The following is a 24,530-nucleotide window of genomic DNA, read 5'->3' on the forward strand; positions in this document are numbered from 1 at the left end:
CCAAAACGGCAGCTAAACATTTAAATGTTGTACAAAGGCAATAACAATAACAACGAACAGAGACAGCAGAAGCAGCAGCAACAACAACAACAAGTCGAAAACCGAAGAACACATACGTGAGATACAAAGATACAGAACCAAGCGGACGGCCAGTCTGCAGATACATTCGCTGGGTCTTCGTTAGCTGCGCGTGTTGTTGAAGGCGCAGCTTTAAGAAAAAAACAACAAAATGTAAAAAAAAAAAAACTTGAAATAATATGCTTTTAGCTGTCGCACTTTGAATACACTTGCGACTGCGTGGCATAGGCATGATATAATATTATAATGAAGCAGTAGAAGTTTCTATATAATGTATATCTCTGAGCCTCACAGGATTTTGGTTGTTAGACTGAACTTTTATGATATAGTGATTCGATCTAGATTGCATCTAGTTCATTCTGTTCACATAGTTAGCTATATATAGTGATACTTCCCAGTCAGCTGCAAACAATAACTCAAGGTACGGATAACAGAAGCAGCTGCATCAAGTTGCATCAAGATAAGCTCAATCACAGCTCAGTTATCGTAGGTCAGGTATATGGATATATATCTCAGTTGTATTATGTATATGTTACTTAATGGAATCGCATTTATTAAACAGTTGTTATACCTGTCGGCAAGTGTATATGGAATGGCCGCAGCAGCAGCTACACAACTTTAAGATACGTTTTCGGACTGGCGGCTGTCGATTGGAGACGACCACAAAAACATTTTTTTTAAACGCTAGAACGCCTCTTCACAACACTTTCCACAAAAAAAAAAAAGCAAATTTATTTTTTTAATTTTTTTCTTGCTGTTGCTGCGGTTTTTTATTGCCTGTTGTTGGCTTTCGGTTTGTCTGTTTTTTTTTTTGTGCGTTTGCAGATTCTTTTCAACAATTATTTTTCGGTCTGACTTTTGTGTGTGCGGCCTTTGTAGTCTTTTATTGCTTTTGCTTAAAGTCATTGCAGCAAAAAACAACAACAACAATTGGAATGAAATTATGTTGAAATATTTAAATACATTGCAGCGAAAACGAAAAAAAAAATACCAATTATCAATTAAGTCAGCCAAACGCAGACTCCAAAATGTAATAAAATACACGGCGACGACAATGCCACAAAATGACAATACGGAGTAAGGCGTGGGGAGTGCCCGACTAGCAGTTATCCTTTAACTAGTTTATTTTTGCAATTTTAGTATTTTTATATGAAAAATACATTCCCAATATGCGGTATTTATTGAAGATCAAATTTGAATTTGAGTATTTTTTATGAAAAAAGATACGGTTGCAATGTGTGGTATTTTTTAAAGATCAAATTTGGAGGCCGCGAAGTACATCCTGTCATTTTGTAGTATTTTTTTATTTGTGTTTCTTTTGTGTATCTGCAAAAAACAGTTTGGCAACAGTTGTTTTTACTTTTATGAAACTTAATATAACTTTAATCTATCCGATTTCACAATCCATTTTGAGCACAGGGTATTACAAATGGGTAAAACCTGCAACTGCAGATGAGAGTTTTGTTCGGTATTTTCAGTTTCGGGTCAGTTTCCTGTTGCCGGCTGCCGCGGCTGCTGCTGCTGCTCAGCGTGAAGGCAGAGAGCAGCATAAAAAATATATAAAAGAAGAAATATACAACAGACACGAGCGCGAGTTGAACAAAAAGATAAAAACATTAATTATTATTAATTGCCCTTTTTTTCTGTGTTTTTCTTCTCTTTGCCGTCGCCTTTTGTTTTAATCGTACGCTCGGTCCGCGGCGAGGCACCTTGCGAGCTCCACTTCAGGTCCTTTGGCAACTGTCGTCGCGACCCTTTTGCTTTAAAGGCTCTTCGCTTCATCTGTTTCCTTTTTGTGGCGTGTGATTTAAAACCTGGCGGCAAGTTTCGGTACCGCCCCGAATTCTCACTAATGTACATTAAAACCAGTTCCCAAAGTTGGTTTCTTTTATTTCTTTTTTGTTTTCTTTTCAAGAAGCTAACGAAATGACAAGTTTTAAATTTTGGCCACAAAATGTTGTGAAATGTTGCGGGCTGCGAATCTGGTTTAGACGCAGATATGTCGCGTGGGCAGCATGTTATACAAATTGCTGGGTTCCATTTTGGTCAGGGATTAACGTGTAGATGGGCGACTCTTAACGGATTGACATTTTCGAACAAACAAAGGGTACATCAAATGCAAACGATAATGGCTTATAAAACATTTTAATATTCACATTAGCTTCACATTTTTCATAATACAAGAGATTAATGTGCAAATGTCATGAGTTCAAAGACATTAAATTACTTATGTATTTTTAAAGAAAAGACTACAAGTAGGTTTAGCGAAGCTGAACACTGACATAGGCGAATGCTTATGGTAAAATAAAATACACATAAAAAAGAAGACATCTAGAAACTTAAAAGAGTTTTAAATGTCAGGCACTGTATTATATGAACGCTTCGATCTCAGAACCTTTAAGAACTACATACTATCCTCCCAGAGCACACGCAGTACGAGCTTCTTTTTGATAATCGATAGCTTGGCCCGCTGCAATCAATAGATCCGATATTAAAATCTTGTTTTTTAAGCAAATCTGGTTTATTCCAAGAGCTAGAGTCGACAAATTTGAAATGTAGCTTCTAGAGCACTATAAACAGATTAAATATCTTTAATTTTATAGCCCCTCCCCCCTAGCGGTCACTTTTTAAATAGTATTTTTTAAATATTTCTTTATAATAACGATTTATAAATCAATATTTAGCTCTGTCTCGAAGCTCTTAGAAGCATTCACCTGCTGTTTCACATTTCTCTTCTTCACTCGCCGCACTTTCGTTTGGCTCAGCTCAATCACAAATTCTTGTTATTCACTTTGGCAGTTTGACCCTTTTTCTCTGAGATTTGATGACTGCACAAATTGAGCATATTGATAACTTGATTAATGCCAAAATTGTTGCCACTGCTCTAAATTCTTCCTTTTGCTTTTTAATCTTTCCCAGCAGTTTTCCATAAAGGCTTTATCAAAGTTTTCTAGTTGGCAGGCGATTCAGCCAAAAATTGCCAAGTTTATCGATCAGCAGAAAAATGCTAAAAAAAACCTAAACTGCAAGAATTTGCAAAAACTGCATGCAGGATAGCTATCCTTGCCCAGAGTAGAGCATGTCCTGTCTGTTGTCGTGTCTTGTCTCTCAGCATGCCTTTTCGACACTTTCGCTTTAATTAAAAACTTACAAAAGAGTTTTCTCTCCCGTCTGAGACCCACACGTGGGGAGGGTAGGGCACCAGGCGAAATATGCGTAAAATATGCCAAGCAGACAAGCAGAGGCGAGGCGCCGCAAAAATGGAATTCCCATAAAACTGCAGCTAAGCAAATCTAGTTGGGAGAAACTCAAAACACACACACACAAAGCAATAACCGGATGAAAACAGACCCAGAAATATATGCATATAATAAAGAGCCTGAAAGTTACATAAAACTCAACAAGATTAAAACTTATATGCCCTAAAAATCATGTAATTAGTTAAAAAGTATAGAAGTAGAAAGAATTGTAAGTAGAAAATCTAAGACAAATATTAATAGAAATAAAGATGGAACCATCGCATAAAATATTGCCAGATTTGCTTTCTAAAGTAGATTTTGGTGTGAAATACGCTTTGGACAAAAGTTTTTCAGTAACTCTCTCGGGATTCGCTTATTAATCTGGCAAACTCTAGCCGCAGGCTCTCACATTAGTCTACAAATATTTTTAGCTCAAATCTTGATTTAAAAGTTTCAGATCAGTCCGATTTTTCCTATTCTTACAGAGTTCTTAACAAGCCTCTTTTTAATACTTAAAAAAAAATTATGATCTAATTAAATAAATACATAATTTTTTTAAATTGTGGATCCAGTTTTTGTTCATAACAATTTTCGGTATAAGCAGCATGTCTTGAGTTCGCTTCCCAGTTAAGTTTAACATTCAGAAATTTCACAGATCTTTGATCTTATAAATAATTCCAGCAAATCATTTGCCTGTCCAAGCCAGATATCGAAATAGTTATGCCTTCTTAACAAGAGCATATAACGAGACCCCAAAAAAGTGTTCACAGAGAGCTTCAAATTTTACCACATGCATTTGGTTGAGCAAAGTTTTTGCATATGGCAAACCAAACGACAGTGCATAAATATATGTTTTATACAACAAATTTCCATATATGCACACACACACATGGGGTATGTATCTATGTTTTTTCGTGTCTATAACTGTGCATGTGTATCTGTGTTGTTCTGGGGTGTTTTGTGTATAAATTTGCGTATGCATTTTTTATATTTTTCAGATTTTTTAGGATTTCCTTTTTTTTTCTTCTATTTTTTGACTAGGGACTTGTCTGTTGTTTATGCAGAAGGCGCCCAAAGAAACGAGAGAGCTGCAAAACGCAAACAAAGCCTTTTTTGTCCGGGCAACATGCTCTACTTGCCTTTGTTGTTGTTTTTGTTGTTGCGTTTGTTGCAAAGGCATCTAAAAAATGTTTAGACAAATTAAAAATAAGAGTAACCGAAAAGATAAATGGGGGTCTAACGTGGGCTTAAGGGGGTCGGAGGGGCGATATTGCTGCCGAGTGGGGGTGGAGCGTGTGGAGTGGTGCTAAATTTGCTGCGTTGGCAACGCGCATTTGGGTCAAGGTGTTTTTTGTTGTTGCTGTTGTTAGTTGTTGTTTGTTGTTATTCATGTCGCCTGGCTTTGGTTTATTATGAAAATTGCATTTGTTGTTGCTGCTGTAGCTGTCATTATGCGAAACAAAGCGTTGCAGTGTATCGGGAACAACTTGAAACAATTGGATGCGGTTTAGTTGAGCATGACTGACTAGAAGACACCCTACTTACGGACTTGATTTTCTATTGTATATAATATTGATTTTGGCGTTCTTTCCTGCAGACCTCAAGCCAGCTAACTTAATGTTTCATATGCAGATATATGTTTTTACAACAGAAATAACATACTCAAATTAGAAGTAGAATATTTGATCATTTTTAGAGATCATTGTTCAAAAATTATAGGAATTTGTGCAGTAGTTTTTGATCAGCAAATTTTTGCTATATATTTCGTAGAGAACTTGTCATTTGTGATTTGGGATTTAACTGTAATATAGATGATTTCAAGGGCAAATATAATAATGGAAAAAAAAAATGTTAAGTAAATGATTAGCCAACAACCAGCTTTAGTTATAAAGAGCAGATCCCGAAGGACTTCACAAGTTCAATACTTCATTCAGCGATAACAAATATGCCCCCCTTTCAAGAGCTGGTCTCACTCTATAAGTACGTGGTAGTATTCCACCCACATATGCATAAAATATGAGCATGATTAAAGTGTCCATGGCATGTTAGATCCTTGCCAAGCGCCAACAGCAGCAACAACAACAAGAACAAGCACAAGAACAAGCTGCACTTTTTGCAGCTAAAACAAAAATATTATGGGAAATTTGTACATGTTGAAGGAGGCGGCGGCAACGAATAGCGAATAATCAATAAAAATAAAATATATCACACCGTTGAAAGCAAATGCCTGCAACCTGCCCTCCCGCTCCCACAGACTTGTTACTGCCAGCTCTAGCGCGACTCGTCTCCCACTCTTTCTCTCCGAGACTCTCTCTTTCGCTATCTCTCTTGCACTCTTGAGTTGCTCATTTCGTGCTCATGTGCCATTATACAAATATAATATTCTTACTTTTTTTCCTTTTTTTTTTGGTGTGCAGTTTTTGCCGCTTTTGTGTTTTTGCCACCAAAGTAAAGTAACTGCTGCCACACAGAGGCAAGAGTCCCGGACACGTTTCACACGCACGCGCAGGGGTTGGCTTAGGGACGGAGGGCGGGGGCAAAAGATGTAGCTGGATGGAAACGGCACCCTAGTTGGCCTGGCTGGTTGCTCGGTTAGTTGCCTGCTCGATTTGCTGGCGTGTTATTGAGGCAAATTGTACAATGTAAAAGGCAGCAATTCGGTTTACAGTGAAATTTCCTATCAAAACTATTGACATTTGTTGCGGGCATTACGGAGTATCTCACACTTAGCATATTTAAATAGTCAGAAAAATGCCAAGATAATTGTTAGGGAATTCAAAGATTGTCGCAAAAGTAAGGGCAACTACCCCTCAGAGTATTTACAAAAATATGTTTATTTAGGTTCGGATTTTAATGCCAGGTATCTGGTATCTGTAAGGCATTTGCCAAATTCGGCTTATTTGACTAAATTTGGCTTATTTATAATTAACTTACTTTGACTTATTTATAATTAAATCAAATCTATAGTTAAATTGTTGTGATAAGTATTTAAGACTTTAATTCTTTGTTCGATTGGGTAAATGATTGTGATATATTATTAATATACATATATGCTTATTAAATTATTCTTTTCTTATAAAAAAGGCGAGCCAAATTTTTTTAACAGAGAGAAGGCGGTACATTCAGGTTTACCTTACGTCATATACTAAGAAACATATGAGGCACATTATAGTGTTTATTATAAGGACCTTAATGAAATGACAAAGCTTTCTAAGCACATATTTTTGTAGAAGCCTTTTGCAAAAGTAAAGCACAGAGCCCGTCAAAAGAAACAGGCTTAAACGAAAACCAGTTTGTTAACCAAACCTTTAAAAGGCCGACGAATCACAGCCAATAAAATCCCATACAATCTTGATGATAAGAACTTAATCCCCTTTTAATAGAGTTTCTGTTTTTGTTTCTTTCGTTGCAACCTTGTTGCATTTAGCCAATCTCTACTGTGGCAACACTCAACAATTTGCGCAAAATTAAAAAGAGGGACAAACATTTTCCATTTTCCCCTACAAACACACACACTCGCACATTGCAGCAAAGTGTTCTTTGTGTTGTCAGATGGCGTTGATTTTGCTGTTCAGTTTCAGTTATGCTTCGTATATATAGATATACATATACATATATCCTTTTCTTTTTTTCTTTGCTGAACTACTTCGATTATGGTCGTCTTTTGTTGCTGTTCTTGTTGCCTGGCCCCTTGCTTCGCTTCGGAATTCATGTGAATTTTTGAATGCGCCTTTTGTAGTATTTTGTACACTCTCTTCTATTTGAGTGTTGCGCCGCACACTTGAGTGCACACAACGAGACGTGGCGAGACGAGGCTGGGCAGCGTCCCGTTCACACGCCCAGGCAGGCGCAGGGATGTGTTCGCATCCTTATAAAGGATGTTGTGCTTACACTAAGTAACTGTGTTCTTAGCATGCTCTCGCCGCTATCGCTGCGTGTTAATTGCAATTATGCAATGCATGCCGCATTCAAGCCGCATTGCATCCTGTCAGTTGCATTGATGCCGGCAAGTTTCTCTGCAGGCGAGGCGTGCAAAATTATTGTGACACAATTTTATACGTTGCAGGATATGCGAACGCGAACATCCTGGCGGCAATAGTAGTAGTGGCGCGCTGCGGCGGCAGCAGCAGCAGCATTGGCTTCCTCATCCTGTCAACGCCAGCTTCGGTTTATATTGGCAAGTTATGCCACATGCCACATGCCAAGGCACAGGCATAAAAGGTTCCCCGCCCCGTCCCCGTCACCGTCGCCGTCACCCTTCGGCATGGCAACTAGTTATGCGTGCACAGGAACACACCAGCCCACCCCCTGCCACTGTCAATCACATTTGGTTCTCCTCCCTGCGCAGGCGCTCCTCCTTTTGCCTTATGTGTGTGCGTGTGGCTGTGTCTGTGTCTGCATTTAAGTGCTACCCGAAATTGCCTTTTTAAAGGATTTCATGCACACACACACACACACGTGCATACCCGCAAGCACTCATACACACATGTGTGTACTGCTTCTCTCTACATGTGACATGTCCATGCTCGGGCGCCTTTTACGCTTGTCCCTGCTCGGGCGCCTTTAACGCTTGTCAACGTTTGCCATCTCCTTCAACGATTTCTCTGGGCCATTTTCTTTTCTGGATACTTTTCAATTGATGCATCTCCATCTGCAGAGCCATTTCCTTGTGCCCGTCGTTCCCCTCTTCATGTTCTGGTTGTGAACCAGAAACTACGCATTTCGCAAACTCAATTCGTGTGATAAACTAAAATAAAACTATGCTCGTAATTTTTGGGGCAGATTCACCCTTTGCTTGGCTTTTGCCAGCACAAACTGCATTTTCACTTTCTTTCTATTCGCATTTTTCTCTCAATTTTCATTTAAATTTTCGTTTTATTTCGAATAAAAAAAAAGGGTGAAGAATTTTTGTGTTTTTGCAAACTGCATTTTCCAGTGTCAAAGGCGCTTAATTTAGTTTCAGTTTTTCCTCCGCCCGCTCTCACACACGCTCGCCGTCTACTACGCCCCCCCCCCCTCTCTCTCTCTCTCTCTGTCTCTCTCTCTCGTTCCCTAAGACTTTTTTGTCTAGTGTTTTTGGCATGTAATTTGCTGGCTTCACTCGGAAATTGCTTTTATTTCTAGCATTTTGCATCCGCTCTTTCTCTCTCTCTCTCTCTATCTCTCTCTCTCCCTTAGTCACTCTCTCTGGCTCCTTTTTCTCTCCATATTTAATGGGGAGGTGCTCCTTGCGTGTCCGTTGACTCTGCCAATTGATCAATAATTAAGGCTGCAGCAATTAAATATTAATAGCCAACGAGCGAAGAGGGGCAGCTGGTATGCGAAACGGGCCATAATGCAAATGATAAGTTCTTTTTAACACGATTTACTTGCACATTTACAGTTAATGCGCTCATTTTTTCCCCACCAAAAGTTGGTCCGTTCGTTTTTTGGGTTATATATTTTTAATACCCTGCATTTAATGTTTAACAGAAACGGGTATCTATGAGAGGAGGCATCTCTGTGTTTATATGACTTAGTTAATTCCATTCTTATGTCTGCTGATTGAGAACGTCGAACTAGCAAATGGCGAGTAGCTGGTTCAAATCCAGAAGCAATTGTCAATTCAATTTGTTAGCTCTTACTCTCTTTGTTCCTCTGAAGTACAGGGTATACTTTGGTCTAGAGCCCAATTACATGTTATTTGCCCGGCCATTGCCTCGATTTTATTAACGTCTCTCCTGTAAAGCCGCAGTAATTAAGGCACATTATTTATGTGGTGCCAAAATGGGGAAAATGGAAATACTGCAGGAGCTTCAGCTCACACTATGAAAGAATCTTGCAATATATTAAATGCATTCACAAATGTCAACAACAACAAGAACAGCACGAAGAGCAGCAACAACAACAACAACCTTGGGCTGTGTCCAACCAAGTGGAGTCTGACATTTTCCAGGTGAGGTCGCTGCAGCTAAAATAAACCCAAATTGATTGCGGGTTATTTAGCAACTGAAGCTAAAAATGTTTGCTTGTGATTTGCAGCTAGGAAATGGCTTTCAATTTAATTATGAGGAAAAGCGACAAAGTCACAAGCAATTTAATCAATGTTGTTGGCTTAGCAATTACATGCACGTTTTTGAAGTTGAATTAAATAGGTTTATAGAAAGTCAATTGGTGGCTTTTGATTATTTATTTAATTTCGGTAATAATAACAAATAGTTATCATTACTAAAAGAAGTGGGCCAAGGTTTTGGGAGCGAGCAACCGATGCGTGTTTTAACAAGTTAAAACAAACGATTTTCTAGTAGATGGATATTTCGTCTTATACCTAAAGAGGTAGATACTGTATTAATTGTAGAAGTTATTTCGGTTGGATGGAATAAGTAGGCAGGTGGAGTATGTGTATGGGGAAGGAGGGGGCCTGTGTTTCTTGATCCCGGCGGAGGAGTCAAGTGGGTGCTTCCTCTTGAGCCATCTAATTGTTGTGCTGATCTTTGCTTTTCCCTCTTTAACCCCGGAAATGTAGAGCTCCCTGTGCACAGGGGCTATATTCTGAAAGCGTTGTTATGGTCTTGTATACCAGCAACATTACCCTCAGCTTTAGTTTTGAATTTCCGCCGATCAGCCAGTAAAGTCTTTTCAGGCTTCTATCAGGCTTCATATCCAATTTTAGCCTGACAACGCCGGTTAATTTCCTACAGTTGATAAGTAAAAACCTAAGCTTAGGAGACTTTCTTTCCAATGTGCATTACAAAACATACAATGATATATTGAAAAACAATCGACAGTCTCTGTCTTACAATCTCCATAGACAAGTTTGTAAACGAAATCAAATCAAATATAGAAATCTGTAACATTGCTAAGCTCTGACACAAATTCTCTGTAAAGTGTAAAGTTCTAAAGCATATTCATCTGTCTACGCCAGGCTATAAAAGTTTCAATAGATTGATATTTTCTAGTGTTTTTGTTTTTTTGCCACCAGCAGCGGCGCTTGTTTAGTTTATGTTCGCAGCGTAAACAAATCAAGAATAACAAAGCGAAACATAAATACGGCAACATGAGCTGTGGCTGCGGCTGTGGCAGTTGCAGTTGTGGCAGCTGCAGCTCGACAAGAGAGCGAAATAATGCTGGAAACGTTTAAGATACTTGTAATAAACAGTTGAAATTTCATGAAATTCGGCCCCACCTCAAGGCAAGGAGCGGAGTCGCGAGTTAAACAGATGCACTCGGGTTCCGGTTCGCATACAAAAGAAGCCGTTGTTAATTGGGCTTGATTTCATCAGATTTCTCAATGCAGCTGATAAAACGTAGCCACGTACTCGAGCTAACTTAACGTGGGAAACGGAGACGCCTCGGATTACAGTGCAGCTCCGCTGTAAGCAACATGCCAAAAGCACCAAGCACGACAAATTTTCAAGGTGTGTGTGTGTGGCTTACAGTTCAAATTGCAAACTGCGAAATGCAAAACAAGAGTGCTCCAATTGTGAGTGCTCGACTAGCTGATACCCTGTATCAAACTAACGAGGCATACATCAATCCCTTCACTCTATGTTTAATTTATGCCTTAATAATTTCTGTATTATTTGTTTGATAGTTATGGAATTTAATGGAAAGAAAAAAGCATATACAACAATATATACTATAGCTCTTCAAATTTCCGGCGCTCAATAAAGCTTTGAGTGTGACCCCACTTGTGTATTACGCCTTTTGTCTACATTTTCGTACAGGGTATAAAAGGCATTGCCGCAACTTCAAACTGAAACGAAAGACGAATTGCGAAAACATTGGCCATGCAATTGAATCATCATCGGGTCGCATCATATTTTCATTTTTATGTCTCTTTTTTTTCCACCTCGTCAAAGTTTTTCCACTTATTTAAATTCTAAGCGCTCGCCGACACTTTGTGGCTCAGTTTTAGAAACTTACAACTTTATCTAGACCATTAAGTTTTACAAAGAAATTTTTATGTGCGGCAAATATGTCAGCTAAGTGCTTTGGATCCGTATCATATCTTCTAATGCCGAACCGCAACAAAGCTGACTCAGCGAAAGAAAAAAATGAAGAAAATAGGAAAAAAGTCAACAAGCTAACAAAACAGCAATAAAACACGGCCTCAAAGATACTCAGCACAAAGCCGCACACTCACACACACACATGCGTCGAGTATGGTAATATATGTATCTTTCATATGCGCTTCAGGAAATTACACTAGACAACAAGCGCAATTCTGCCTAATTTGAGGCTTACCATCATGTTTTAGTCAGGAAATCAATGTGAATCATTGAGAAAGTTAAACTTATTGTTAATTTAAAAAAAAAAGTAGACGAAACGTCTTTTCTATTATAAATCTTTTGATGTATGTAAGATTTAACATGTGCATTTTATGCTCATCTAACAGAACTCTTTTCTTAACAGATGTTAGTTTTTATTAAGGCCAATGTTAAACAACTCGAAGGAAGCAGGAAAAAATGTTATTCAGAACATGTTAAAAAACATCAGAAATGTAAGTTACTGTGGAAAAACCCATTTCATTTGCGAATAGAACTAAAAGTAAAGTTTAGAAAGAAATTCTAGATTTTCCTAAGATGTAGAATCCTTTCAATTCAAATTTTTTTATAATTACAAACTTTAAGTTTCACAAAAAGTCTGCTAACAAAAATATTTAAGAAAACAAGAAAAATGTCACTAGCAAACATTATTAAATTTGGATTACTTTGTAAAAAACCCACCTCTTTTACGAATAGAAATGTAATGTTTGAAAAAAGGCATTATAGAGTTTCTATATATGATTTAGAATCCCATTCACGCACTTTTCACATTTTCACAGATTTTCACTATTGAAATTCGTAAAATATAACAGCTGCTGAAAAAATGTGATCCCTGTAGCACAGTGTTAAGCACAGACTTGAAGTTGAGACGAGTTTTCCTTCATCTTCTTCTTTATATACTTGTGTACACAGAGAGTTCTAATTTGCCTGGGTCATGCGTTGAGGTTAATGAGTCATATCATCATCAGCATTATCATTATCATAATCATTGTGTGTAGCTGAGGTAGGGAGAGGATGGGGTAGGGGCAGAGCAGGGTCATCAAAACGAAAGCCGCGCCAGCGATTCGTGCAGCGGAGGACAAACATTAAAGTCCAATTTCGCGTCGACGCGTTTCTGTTTTTGTTATTTAGACGCAATTAAATGTAAATAAATTCACAATTTAGTTGTAATTTTTGGCTTTCAGTTTTCAGTTACCGTTTAGTTTATGTCGCCTCATTTTCTCTCTGTTTTCTTTTTAGTATTTTTCTGTAATTTTTTAGTTCTGTTTTTTGTTTTTTTTTTGCTGGTCAGCTCTTTGAGTTTGTCGCTTGGGTTTGTCGTTTGGTGACCCGATTTCCGCAATTTAATGACTTTTGTTTGGCCAGCGCATAATTGCTGGGAAATGTGCGAGGGACAGATGCAGAGAAAGAGATGGGGAGGGAACTGAAGAGAGAAGAGGAGAGAGAGAGCTAGCAAGAGATTGAGCGAGAATAGGTCAGGTAGGTCGGCATTGATAGGGATGTTAAGTGTCCAGCGCAGCGCTGAATGAATTTGTTGGACTTTCTTTTTCAAATAGTTGTTGCCTTTGTTTGGATTTAGTTTTTTCCACACATCTGTTGTGCCTGTTTGTGTGTGTGTGTGTGTGTGTGTGTGTGTGTGTGCGTGTGTGCTAACGAGCAAGTGATAATTTTTTGGCGTATTTATTGACTTTGTGGCATTGTGGACTCTATTTCTATTTCTTTATTTCTCTCTATTGAGTCACATTCAGCCGGAAATGAGCCTTGCCCCCGGCGGGCGGCGGGTTCAAGGCTATGCCCCCCGCCCCCTCAGCTGTTGTTGATAACTCTGTTATTAGCCCAAGGCGATTGCGGCGGGAGAAAGTCGCAGGCAGCACAACGGGGGTCGCTGTTTGTTTAGGTTGAGAGTTGAGAGTTAGATAAGTTCGGGTAACAGGAAGTCATCGATAAGCTGGACTAAACTATTTATAGCCAAGCACTTTGCTGCATTTTGTATGGTATTCAGATTGAATGAAACTATCTATAGAAAAAAAAAAAACGATGCGTTCAGAAATGTTTATTGCACTGAAAAACTGAAGCTATGCGTAACCTTAAACTTTTCTAATTTTAATGGCAAATAAACTATGCCTTATTTTGATTAGTTTCCAGTTTCTGTATTTCAGCTGAATTCCTTTTTGATCTATTTTAAAAAACTATTGCATAAAAGAAAATGTTTCGACTCATTTTCTTAATGATTTTTCTTGTATTTCCTAAGAGGCAAAGTTTAACGTTATTCTGTGAATTAGAGTAAAAATGCTGTGGTCGGGCGTGTTCGACTAGAAGATACCTTTAACTCTATATCGAGTTGTTAAAATGTGAAATATTCTATTTCCCTGCATACTTTATGAAAACAAGGATTCCAACTTTGTCTTTGATATATTAATTCTGAACATTGGCGAGCTATAATTATAATGTGTAGAGATCTCCAGAATGGAATGATGAGATATCTATATATTTACATTTATATGTCTATTTCCAATTAGGATTTATGATACTCTCACCTAGCTAATGCGCTCAACGAAAGTCCTTTATCAACAAATCAAGGCAGCAGGAAAAAAAAAACATAAACCAAGTAAACACTTAAATATGCGATATTCATTCATTTAATCCTTCTGAAAGCCGTCGACCTTTGCTGTTGCTCCTCTTGGCAGCGACCCTCATCAAACTGATAGATCCCCATCGAGTTGGAGACGAGTTGACTTGAGTTGAGTTGAGTTCTAAGCGCTTTGCCGCCGGAAGCGCCTGCACCTTCAACGGCCGCAACATTAGCATACAAATGTGTCAGAACAAACAACCAAATAAACGAGCGACAAAAAAAAAAAAAACAAAAACAACAACAAAATCAAGGAAAAACTAAAGTATGGAAAAAGGCAGCGCGTGATTTCTTGACTAATTTTTATGACACTTTTTACTTTATGACGCCGCACAGTGGAGCAGATGTATTGAAAGGCGGCACAAATTTCTTTCTCTCTCTGTTCCTTTCGAAAAATTCCAAACGGACGTGTGGAAAAATCGCGAAAAACGTTTGTATGCATTCTTTTTTGTTTACCATCCGATCGGTTTCAAAATAATTTTCAAAGATTTTTGTGCGTATTTATTTGATACGTTCTTGAGTGTCAAATGCGGCGGTTGAAAAGTTTAATAAACGAAAGTTTAAGAACACATTTTTCAATAGAAATGGAGATCAAGATGTAATAAGTGACAAGGTAAAAGATCTAAAACATGGGCAATGCTCGCTAGTATATTATGTTTACATAAAGAGATCTTGAAATGGTTTAAATAAATAAATACATTTTCGTAAAATGAAAGAACTTTGTATAAAATAGATATTAGGTATGTATAAATAATATGAATTAGGTTTTATCTAGAGATCGTTCAATATTAGCTCGGAATTTGCTCATTGATTCAAAAAAAAAAAATGAATATTAATTAACATTTGCTTTAAAATAAATGTATTTTTAACCAGTGTGCCCCACAGGCCTAGGTAATTTGAAAAGTAGCTTCTTTTCTATTTCTTTGCTCTTTTATTATTTACGAGTTTTTACCTTTTAAAGCAACTCTTCGATCTCGTTGCTACATAACGATTTTTAGTGTCACGGCTGGGTTTGGGGGGGGAGTTGGGGCTGGAAGTGTTTTGGCCATAAAATTGTTTCGGCCTCGCTATTGAAAACAATAAATGTCAAAAATGCTGCTGCTGCGAAGTGTTGCTCTAATCGAGGTGAAAGAAAATAGAAAATAAAGTGGACATCGCAGCGCTTCGCCAGCTTTTGGCCATGCAAATCACGTAAATTATGGCCACGGCCGTATAATTTCTTATCGCCCGAACATGATTTCAAATGATAGACTGCAACTGCAGCAGCAGGAGCAGCAGCAGCGGGACAAGCGGGACAGAGGTATGCATAGGCCGACGGATGCATGTACATGGCCAAGATTTAGTGGGCGCGACAAGTTTGAGTCAGGAACTGGGCTGGGGCTGTGGTTGGGGGTGTTATGCGAGGGGAGGCGCATTGCTGCAATTGCCAATTGGCAACTCTGGCAACACGCATAAATTGAGAGCGCCGTCGTTTTTATCTAATCCGCGGCATCTGTGCGGCGACGACGGCGACGGCAGGCCTATTGGAGCTGGATCTGCTCCGGGTCCCGACGACGACAATCGACAGGCAATAAATCACCAAAGTTGCCACAGAACATTTTACGCAAGCCGAGCACACCAACAAATTTATGTGCAACCGATAAAAATCGGAATCGAACATTAGAATAAATTGTCAGTCAGCCGCCACGCCCCGCCACGCCGCACCTCCCCTCGGGTGGGGGCAACACAGAGAAAATGCACATCATTGCAACTTGGTAAAGACTCATTAAAATGAACTTGCAAACAAAAAGTTGGCGATATTTTTATTGGCAATCCGAATTTTTATTAATGAAATAAATACAACGAGATTTCAGAGCAAATGTTTGCCCGAGAGATACATGTGTTAGGAAAATAATAAAGTCCACAAACTTTTACGAATATGTCTTTGTTTATACATGTGTTTGCAAGCTAATAAATATTTTAGAAATATTTAATAATATAATTTAAATATTATAGAAATATTTTAAAGATATAAATATTTAATAGATTGAAAAAATATGTATACGAATTGACAAATTCATAATGAATGAAAAAAAAATGGTATATTCAATAACTTATGTATTCCGGCTCTGAAAAATATTGTCAACCGTCTTACTTTAAGTTCAATTTTCATTTAATTTATTTCTATTAGAAACATTTTGCGTGTGATCAGTATTAGTTTTTGTACAAAAGACCAACTGGGTAGCAGAGGCAACTTTCATTTCAAATGTAAGAAAACAAATTGCGACTCAAAAATGTATTAACTAAAATACTAAAACATGAGAACTCAAAAATGTACCAAATTCAACAATGCAGAAGTTCACCCAAAAGCTAAACGGTTCCACTTTTTTCTCTATTTTCTGCATAAACTTGAGGATTAACTATTTGCTTAAGCATAAGGTAAACTAGCTTAGGCTAGCTTCTGCAGAGACTTTGACTTTTGATATCTCACACAGCTATCGAACTTTCGAAAACAACATTGAGTAAATTTTTGCATTTTTGAGCACTTGAAAACAAGAATAAAAGTCATGAATCTTTAACTTTCCATGTGACAAAATAGAGCTTCAGGATCTCCGAAATTTGTAAAAGTATTTCCGCAAAACTCGCCACATTCAAATTTTCAAGCGCATATTTTGTTGAAAGTATTAATCGCTTTTTATTAGTTCTTCTCTCTGTCTCTCGCTCTCTCTCTCCTTCATTTGTAAAGTGCATAAATTAAAACGGCAAACAAAAAAGTCGAGTATTCAAGCCTTCAAGAATAATCGGCCACATAATTCCGATACGCGTTGCGAAAAATGGGGAAAAGCTCTTTGGAAAACCCCATGAAATCATGAGCACAATGGCAGTAATTACATATGTATTTGTTGTTGCTAACTTTTGTACTTACCTTTTTATAGTTCTATCTCGCTCGCTCGCTCGTCTCCTTCTTCCGTCTCCTGTCACGACTTTTGTCACAAAACGGTTGGGGGCGGGGGTTTGTGTTGTGCCGTTAAAAGCACGTTCCTTTAGAAGGACAATAATCCGACGCGTCGCCGCTACCGCCTCTGTCTGTGTGTGTGTGTGTGTCCGCTGTGCCGTTATTGGCGGCGCGTCGACGCTGCTAGCGGAGTATAATCCAATAATCCAACACGAATGAGCGTGTGCAGGCAGAAATTGCAAAAAATAGACACAGACAACAACAGCAACAACAACAGGACAACACTTTGCCGCTTCTTCCTCAACTTCTTCGTTCCCTGTGGTCTCTCTGCGTGCGTGTGTGTGTGTGTGTGTGTGGGTGACGACTGCGACGCAGCCGCTTATTTAGTAAATTAAACTTTTCACTTTTTGCAATCTGGCCACACAAAATAGAAAATGGAAAATGGGCAATTTACTTGCTTTCGTTTTGGTTTTTACCCAATTCACAAATACACAACAGCAACAATGCGCGTACACACACACACTCAACAATAAACAAAGTGATGCCGACGCTGACGTCGCTGCAAGCAGCAAATCTTAGCCTAGCAAAACAACAACAACAGAAGTAGCGTCGGCGTCGGCGGCGGCGGCGTTGGCGTCGGCGGCAACAACTTTGCTGTAGTACACAAAAAAAAATTCCTTTTTCACTGTGCGCTACGCGTCTCAGTCGCTATCGCCGTCGCCGTGGCCGTCGCATAGCCGTGCTTAGCTCCTTTATTTTGTATATGTATTTTGTATTTAGTTGTTGTTATGTATTCCACTTCTACTGCCTATTTCTTTCTTTTATTAATGACTTTTCCACCTTTTTCTCCACACAAATACCAACGTCGCCAGTCGCCGCGTAAATTTTTTATTTTTTTTTTGCGACACTCACCGTAATTTACAGCTGACGATTGAATAGACACTCTCACTTTTGCACACACTCTTAAGGAGTAATTGTTGCAAACGAACCGACGCTCATTTGATAAACATTTGAAATTTTTGTATTTTTGTTATTCGATTTTCCGCAAAAACACAACAAAATTTCTATGATGCGGCCGGTACACGCGCGCACACAACCGTTCGAAATCGCCGTCAATTCCAGACTATTAACTAAATGTTAAGGCGACTGTTATACTCAAAATGGACAAGAGCGTTGAGCTGTTATTTCCAGCGCAGTTTAGCTGTAAAATGTTGGCTGTTCAATTTATCTACTATATTAATACTGTACTACACAACTCAAAGAATTTCAATAAAAGTGTATTGATTAAGTACGTTATATAAAATTTTAATGTAAATATTCATGTCATATATTATTCCACATAGAATATAAATAGATTCAATTTCAATCTAGCCGTTTATTGGCCATTGGTAACACCGCTGTTAAGCTCTCTGAGAGTCTGCTCATTTACAGTTTTGTGCTCTCTACACGTGTGTGACCATATACTGCCAGCGACAGTATTTTATTTTTAATAAAATACCAGTTTCGCATGGTTGCACAAAGTAGCTAGGCTGTGCCAATTTGAGTATTTCCTATTAGTTATTATTTTATATTTTAATTAACTAATAATAATGATATATTATTTGAAGTTAATTCTGTTATGAAAACAAAATCAATGAAGACCTTATTTTTTGTACTGTAGACGGTGATTTCAATTTGTTTTCAGTGTTTTTGGGTCTAGGTGATGACTGACAAAAAGCTGATTGATATGCAAGACTGGTCAACGGCTAACGCATAAATTTGGAAATTCAATTTTTAAATAAAAACAAAAACACTAACACAAACATTTCCAGAAATACAATTTTAAAAAAATCATAAAATACAAAATAAAAAGTTTTTAAAATTCAAATTAAATTTTGTATTAATATTTGTTGATTAAGTTCTAATTACTTTTTAGCTAAGCCAAAAAAAATAAATAATTTATATACATCATTTAAAGTGACATCAAAAAGTGAGAGTGATTTTCATAACAGTAATTGAAATGATCGAATGTTGACGTCACATCTTCCCCCTGCTCTGTTTCCCTCTCACAATATTTCTCTAACAAGCGTTTTCTATACTACATATTATTTTTTAACGCATTGATAAGATTACACAGACACACACACACACACACATGCATAGCATTATTAACAAATGCACGAGTTGTATTATTTTTGTGTATGTGAAAAATATGATTAGTTGCCGTTTGGTTTTGACGCGGGCAAGTTCTACGGCCCAAACAGCGTGGAGCCAGAAGTAAAAGAAACGACAACATTGAAAAATTGCACAATTTGAACAAAGAGAGTGAAGAGAGTGCGAAACAAAGAGAACGCGAAAAGATGCCGTTGTTTAGTCGGTTGTTGTGTCTCTTCTTCTTACTGTGCCTAGGCGAGGTGGCGTCCATAACAATGGGTTAGTGCTTACCGTTTGCCATTGTTATGTAACCAATACGATTCGCTGTCTCTTTTCTTCCCGTTCGCACGCAGATGAGCAATGCATGCATTCAATCGATAGCTGCGATCGCTGCCTAAATACGCACCTCAGCTGCGCCTGGTGCACGGACAAGGTTCTCCTCTCCCCGGCTCTGCCTCTCGCTCTCTCTCTTTTTACTAATCCTCGCTCCCTCTCTCTCTCTCTCTGCAGACATATCAGGTGCGCTCACGCTGCTTCACACGCGCCACGCTGCTCAGTTTGAACTGCAGCGAGGCGAACATCTATGAGAATCAGCCGCAGCTGGAGCTGCTGCAGCAGCGCCCCCTCAAGGACTATGAGACGCGGGACGAGCAGGCGGTGCAGGTGAAGCCACAGCGCGTCTTTCTCAAACTGGTCAAAGGTGCGTTATCTTATCCGCAGCTTATCAATTACCCTAACACTGCCTCGCTCTCTCTCCCTCTCCCTCTCTCTCGCTCTCACTGCCTAGGTTATTTATCTGCCCTACATGTTATACATTTACGAGAATATTACCTAGTCTTACCCCCCCGATCTGGTGTTTTGTTTGCCCTGCTGATTTGTCACACATCATTTACTACACTCGGGCCGGGGTGTGAGTGTGTTTAATGTGCGCGTGTCTGTGTGAGTGTGTGTGTGTGTGTGTGGCTTATCAACAATTAGTGTGTCACGATTCCTCAAACAATTCATATCTCGATTATTGGTATAACGGGTAGCGTGAGAATTCATTGACCTCCCCCGAACTTACCAAAGTATTAGTTCGAACGTACTAACTAAGCTCGGGGACCCAATCTGCCATTGAACCTGCGACAAAAAAGGGGGAGAAAAAACAAAGATGGTTCCACACTTTGCTAATCTCTCTTATGCTCGATAAAAGGATTCCTTTTATAATTCGTTGAAGGGTTCAACCCATTAAAAATATTTAAAACATATAATCTTTAAATTTGGATTAACTTGTAAATACTGCTGCTTAAGGTTATTCAAGCGTTATACAAACAATTTGGGTCTCATAAAAGAATTAATTTTATAAAGTCAGCTCGAAGTTAAAATCAAAGAAAGGAAAAGAATGTGAAATATTTCGTTAGAAAGAGACAGAAAAAGTTAATGAAAATGAAAAAAAAATGTTGTTTGTTACGCTTCATTTATATTATTATAAATATTTTTATCGTTTTCATTATTATTGCTATTATTATTTTTTTATATTTATATTATTATTATCGTTGCTGTTTTACTTTCCATATTATTATTGTTATTATTATGCTTATTATTATTACTACAATTTTTATTAATATTATCATCTTTATGATCATCTTTTTTTTATTTATATTATTATTTTATTATTATTATTATTTTTACAATTTTTGTTATTATTATTATCATTATTATGATTACTATTACATTTGTATTATTATTGTTTATAGTCTCATAAGAAAATGATTAAGGAAAGTCCAGTTATATGAAACAAAATGTAATGCTTTTAGTGTCGCAAATGTATCGCCCAGGCGATAATTGTTATTAACTGCCAATCGTAACGCTTTCCCTACCAATGAAAAAGGTTTCCCATTCCACAAAGCTCTTTTCTATTCGTTTAAGCTTGGATTTATCCATCACAAAAGTGATTAACTTCAGCCAATTTTTCCTATCTTCTGGAAGATAGGAAAGCGATACATTGAAGAGGAAATATTGGCAACAAATCAACTAAAAACCCGAAATTTCAACATGCAAATATCTTGGGGAAAGTTGCGCTAAATTTAGCTACAGATAAGAAACCTTATTATTAGTTGGGGCAGGTTCAATCAAGCTGTTTATGGTCCAATTGAGTGCCAAGATGAGCACTCATCGAATGGGAAAGATCATGCAATGGGCTGTCATTAAAGGGTGAGTGGTAAAAAAAACGCGAATTGCAATTATGCGATGGGAAAATTGCAGACTTAAGGATTAAAGGAAGACAAAACATTTAACATGGGTGCGAACAACTTCAAGTGGTAATGAAGGGTTGTGGAATGGTTCAGTGAAGTGAAGGGGAGTGAGGGGAGGGTAGTGTGCAATGGTGGAATGTAGAGCAGACAATGCTTAACTACTGCTGGCTGTCTTTCAATGGCATCGCAGTCTATAAAACAGCTCGTAAATGGCGCACTTAACCCCTTGACTTTACAGCCAGTTGTAAACCCCGTTTTTCTTTTATATTATTTGGTTTTGTTTTTGTTGCCCGCCCTCTATCCAATTGGAATATCTTTTACAGGCAACACGCAACGCATCAAGCTGAGCTATCGGGCGGCACGCAACAACCCGCTCGACCTGTACGTGCTGATGGACCTCACATGGACCATGCGCGATGACAAGGACACGCTGGAGCAACTCGGCACGGAGCTGACCCAGACGCTGCACAATCTAACAGATAACTATCGCCTGGGCTTTGGCTCCTTTGCGGACAAGCCGGCAATGCCGATGATAATGCCACAGCTGCGGGATAATCCCTGTGCCGCCGAACGCGAGCGCTGTGAGCCCACCTATGGCTATCGGCATCATCTGCAGCTGACGGATGATATAAAGGCTTTCACAGCTGCCGTTGCGGCCAGCCGCATCACAGGCAATCTGGACAATTTGGAGGGCGGCCTGGATGCACTTATGCAGGTGATTGTGTGCCCCAAGCAGATTGGCTGGAAGCAACAGGCGCGCAAGGTGGTCATCCTGGTCACCGATGGCTTCATGCATTTTGCTGGCGACGGTCTCCTGGCCGGCATCGTGCAGCGCAACGATCGGAAGTGCCATCTGAACAAGGCCGGCGAGTACACGGGCTCCTTGGTCTATGACTATCCATCGCTGGAGGAGATCTATCGGGAGCTGTTGCGACGCAAGATCAATGTCATATTCGCCGTCACAGAGCAGGTGTTCGGCACCTACCAGGAACTCAGCGGACTCATGCAGGAGATCAGCAATGTGGAAATTTTGAGCGCCGATTCATCCAATATTTTGGAGTTGATTAAGAAGAGGTAAGTGGGATATAATTGTATTGAGGAAGATATATATACTGAGAAATCTCTATATATAAAACTTATTGCCCTGACTGACAGATTGACTGACTGACTGAATGACTAACTGATTGATTCCTTTGAGGAGTGTTTAACACTATTCGGAAAATATTGTCCTACTCAGGGGAAATGGGGGTTCATTTCTAAAGATCTTTATAAGAAAACATATAGGACATGTTTTGCACTTTTCACTTGGTCTTATCCCTTTTTTTGTTCTTTATACCAGCTATGAGAGCTTCATAAAGCGTACTCAATTTGGCGACAATAGTCCGGATTTCATAAAAATGGAATACTATACGGACTGTGCCGGACAATTTCCCAGTCTGCGCCAACGCAACTATTGCAGCAATGCGAATGTGAGCAATGAAATTGAATTTTATGTGGATGTAACACTCACGCATTATCCAGATAATGGGGTACTGGTAAGTGTCGATCCCGGATTTTATTGACATCAATGTTTCACCGCGTTGCCTTGCAGAATCACAAAATACGCGTGGAGGAGGCCTCACTGAGTGCGTACATGGACATCGATGTGGAGCTGCAGCGTCCTTGTCCCTGCGTGGAGGTCGCGGAACCGGAAGACGAGTACGCACGCTTTCAATGTGACAACCAGGGCTATCTGAACTGCGGCATGTGCATCTGCGACCAGGGCTGGACGGGCACTTTCTGCAATTGCCCCACTGATCTCACAAATGCCACGACCAACGAGGCACTGCTTAAAACCTGTCGCCCACCAGTCGATAATGAGGGCAATGGCATTTCCGGCCAGGTCTGCTCCAACCACGGCGAATGCGACTGCGGCAGCTGCAGCTGCGATCCGGGCTATACGGGCGCGTACTGCGAGTGCCTGGAGTGCGTCGATTGCGACGAGGAGCGGGCCGAGTGCTATTGTGGGCAGTGCGTGTGCAAATATGGCTGGTCGGGCACACAGTGCAACTGCAAGGAGTCCACGGACGGCTGCATTGGACCCACCGGCGAGATATGCTCGGAGCGCGGCAGCTGTGACTGCGGCGTGTGCAGCTGCCGGGAGCCGTATCTGGGCGAGTTCTGTGAAATCGATCCGGAGAAGGACAACAAGGTGTGCCAGTTCTATGAGCCGTGCGTGCAATGCCTAATTGTACAGAAACAGCATATGGGCCACTGCGAAAACCTCAACGAGATATGTTCGGGCGCCCAGTACTTCTTTGTCGACGAACTGGAGGCAGAGGCCATCTGTCTGGTGCGCATTGTCAACAAGCATGGCATCCAGTGTGATAGCTACTTTAGCTATCAGGTCGTCGATCATACCAACTATCTGGCCATACAGGCTGTCGACTGCGAGCCAGTCAATTTATATGCCATGTTTGGCTACATTTCGCTGATAACCGTGCTCCTGGGTCTGATTATAATTGGACTAGTCTGGTGGTGTCTGCGTATGAAGGATGCTCGAGAGTATGCCCGCTTCAACGAGGAGCAGGCGAAAAGTACACGCCAGGAGAATCCCATATACAGAGATCCCATAGGCCATTACGAAGTGCCCAGAGCGTTGAGCGCCAACTACGATGAGAATCCGTTTGCCAGTTGATTGCAAGTCTCGCCAAACTACATGTATTATCTAGTATTACATAAAATTAGCGGGTCAGCATGTACCAAAGCTTTAGCTAAGACAGCTCCCAGCTGTCACTAAAGTTAGATAAGCTCGAATGTCTACATATGTTTACAATTGCACTATGGGGACAACGAGAGAGACAATTGAGAACTCCAAAACGAGTAGCCTGGCATCAAAACTTTAGATACTTATTTCATTCAACTTAAGTTTAAACTTACGAATAACTTAACATAACTCTTAATAAAATCAGTATCTTATATTAAACTAATGTATAATGTATTTTCCAATTGTAGAAAGTAAACTTGGCATTTGCATTGCTCTCTCTTCTATATCAAATATTTTCTAAAATACTATCATTTTTTTTCTTGTTAACATTTAATACTTTAACATTTTCATGTTAGGTTTCATGTTAATAATTTCGAATGCTGCCTTAACGTTAACAGATTTAACCATATTTCTGTAAAATAAAGCTCAGAACAATATTTAATTATTTTCATAAAAAAATTAGCTTGTATAAACCATATTTTTTCGCTTTAAATACAGATGTGCGTTAA

At 39.2% G+C, this 24,530-nt stretch overlaps 2 protein-coding genes across 3 annotated transcripts in view; one reads left to right on the top strand and one right to left on the bottom strand.

Moving 5' to 3' along the window:
* LOC115759002 overlaps positions 1 to 17,971 on the bottom strand; it is an 87,455-nt gene extending 69,484 nt beyond the window's left edge. For both annotated transcript variants that reach the window (XM_030699810.1, XM_030699808.1), the window contains exon 1: positions 17,821 to 17,971. The gene's annotated coding sequence lies outside the window, so the exon portion shown is untranslated. The remainder of the gene's footprint in view (positions 1 to 17,820) is intronic.
* Positions 17,972 to 19,133: 1,162 nt separating this feature from the next.
* LOC115759053 (integrin beta-nu) lies at positions 19,134 to 24,478 on the top strand. Its single transcript, XM_030699877.1, has 6 exons — positions 19,134 to 19,320; positions 19,395 to 19,474; positions 19,552 to 19,741; positions 21,599 to 22,349; positions 22,615 to 22,810; positions 22,867 to 24,478. The coding sequence occupies exons 1-6, from the start codon at positions 19,248 to 19,250 to the stop codon at positions 23,950 to 23,952; spliced, it is 2,376 nt and encodes a 791-aa protein (XP_030555737.1). The 5' UTR covers positions 19,134 to 19,247; the 3' UTR covers positions 23,953 to 24,478.
* The last annotated feature ends 52 nt before the right edge of the window (positions 24,479 to 24,530 follow it).

The sequence above is a fragment of the Drosophila novamexicana genome, unplaced genomic scaffold (assembly GCF_003285875.2).
Source record: "Drosophila novamexicana strain 15010-1031.04,08,12 unplaced genomic scaffold, DnovRS2.1 tig00000193-arrow-pilon, whole genome shotgun sequence".
NCBI classification, from domain to species: domain Eukaryota; kingdom Metazoa; phylum Arthropoda; class Insecta; order Diptera; family Drosophilidae; genus Drosophila; species Drosophila novamexicana.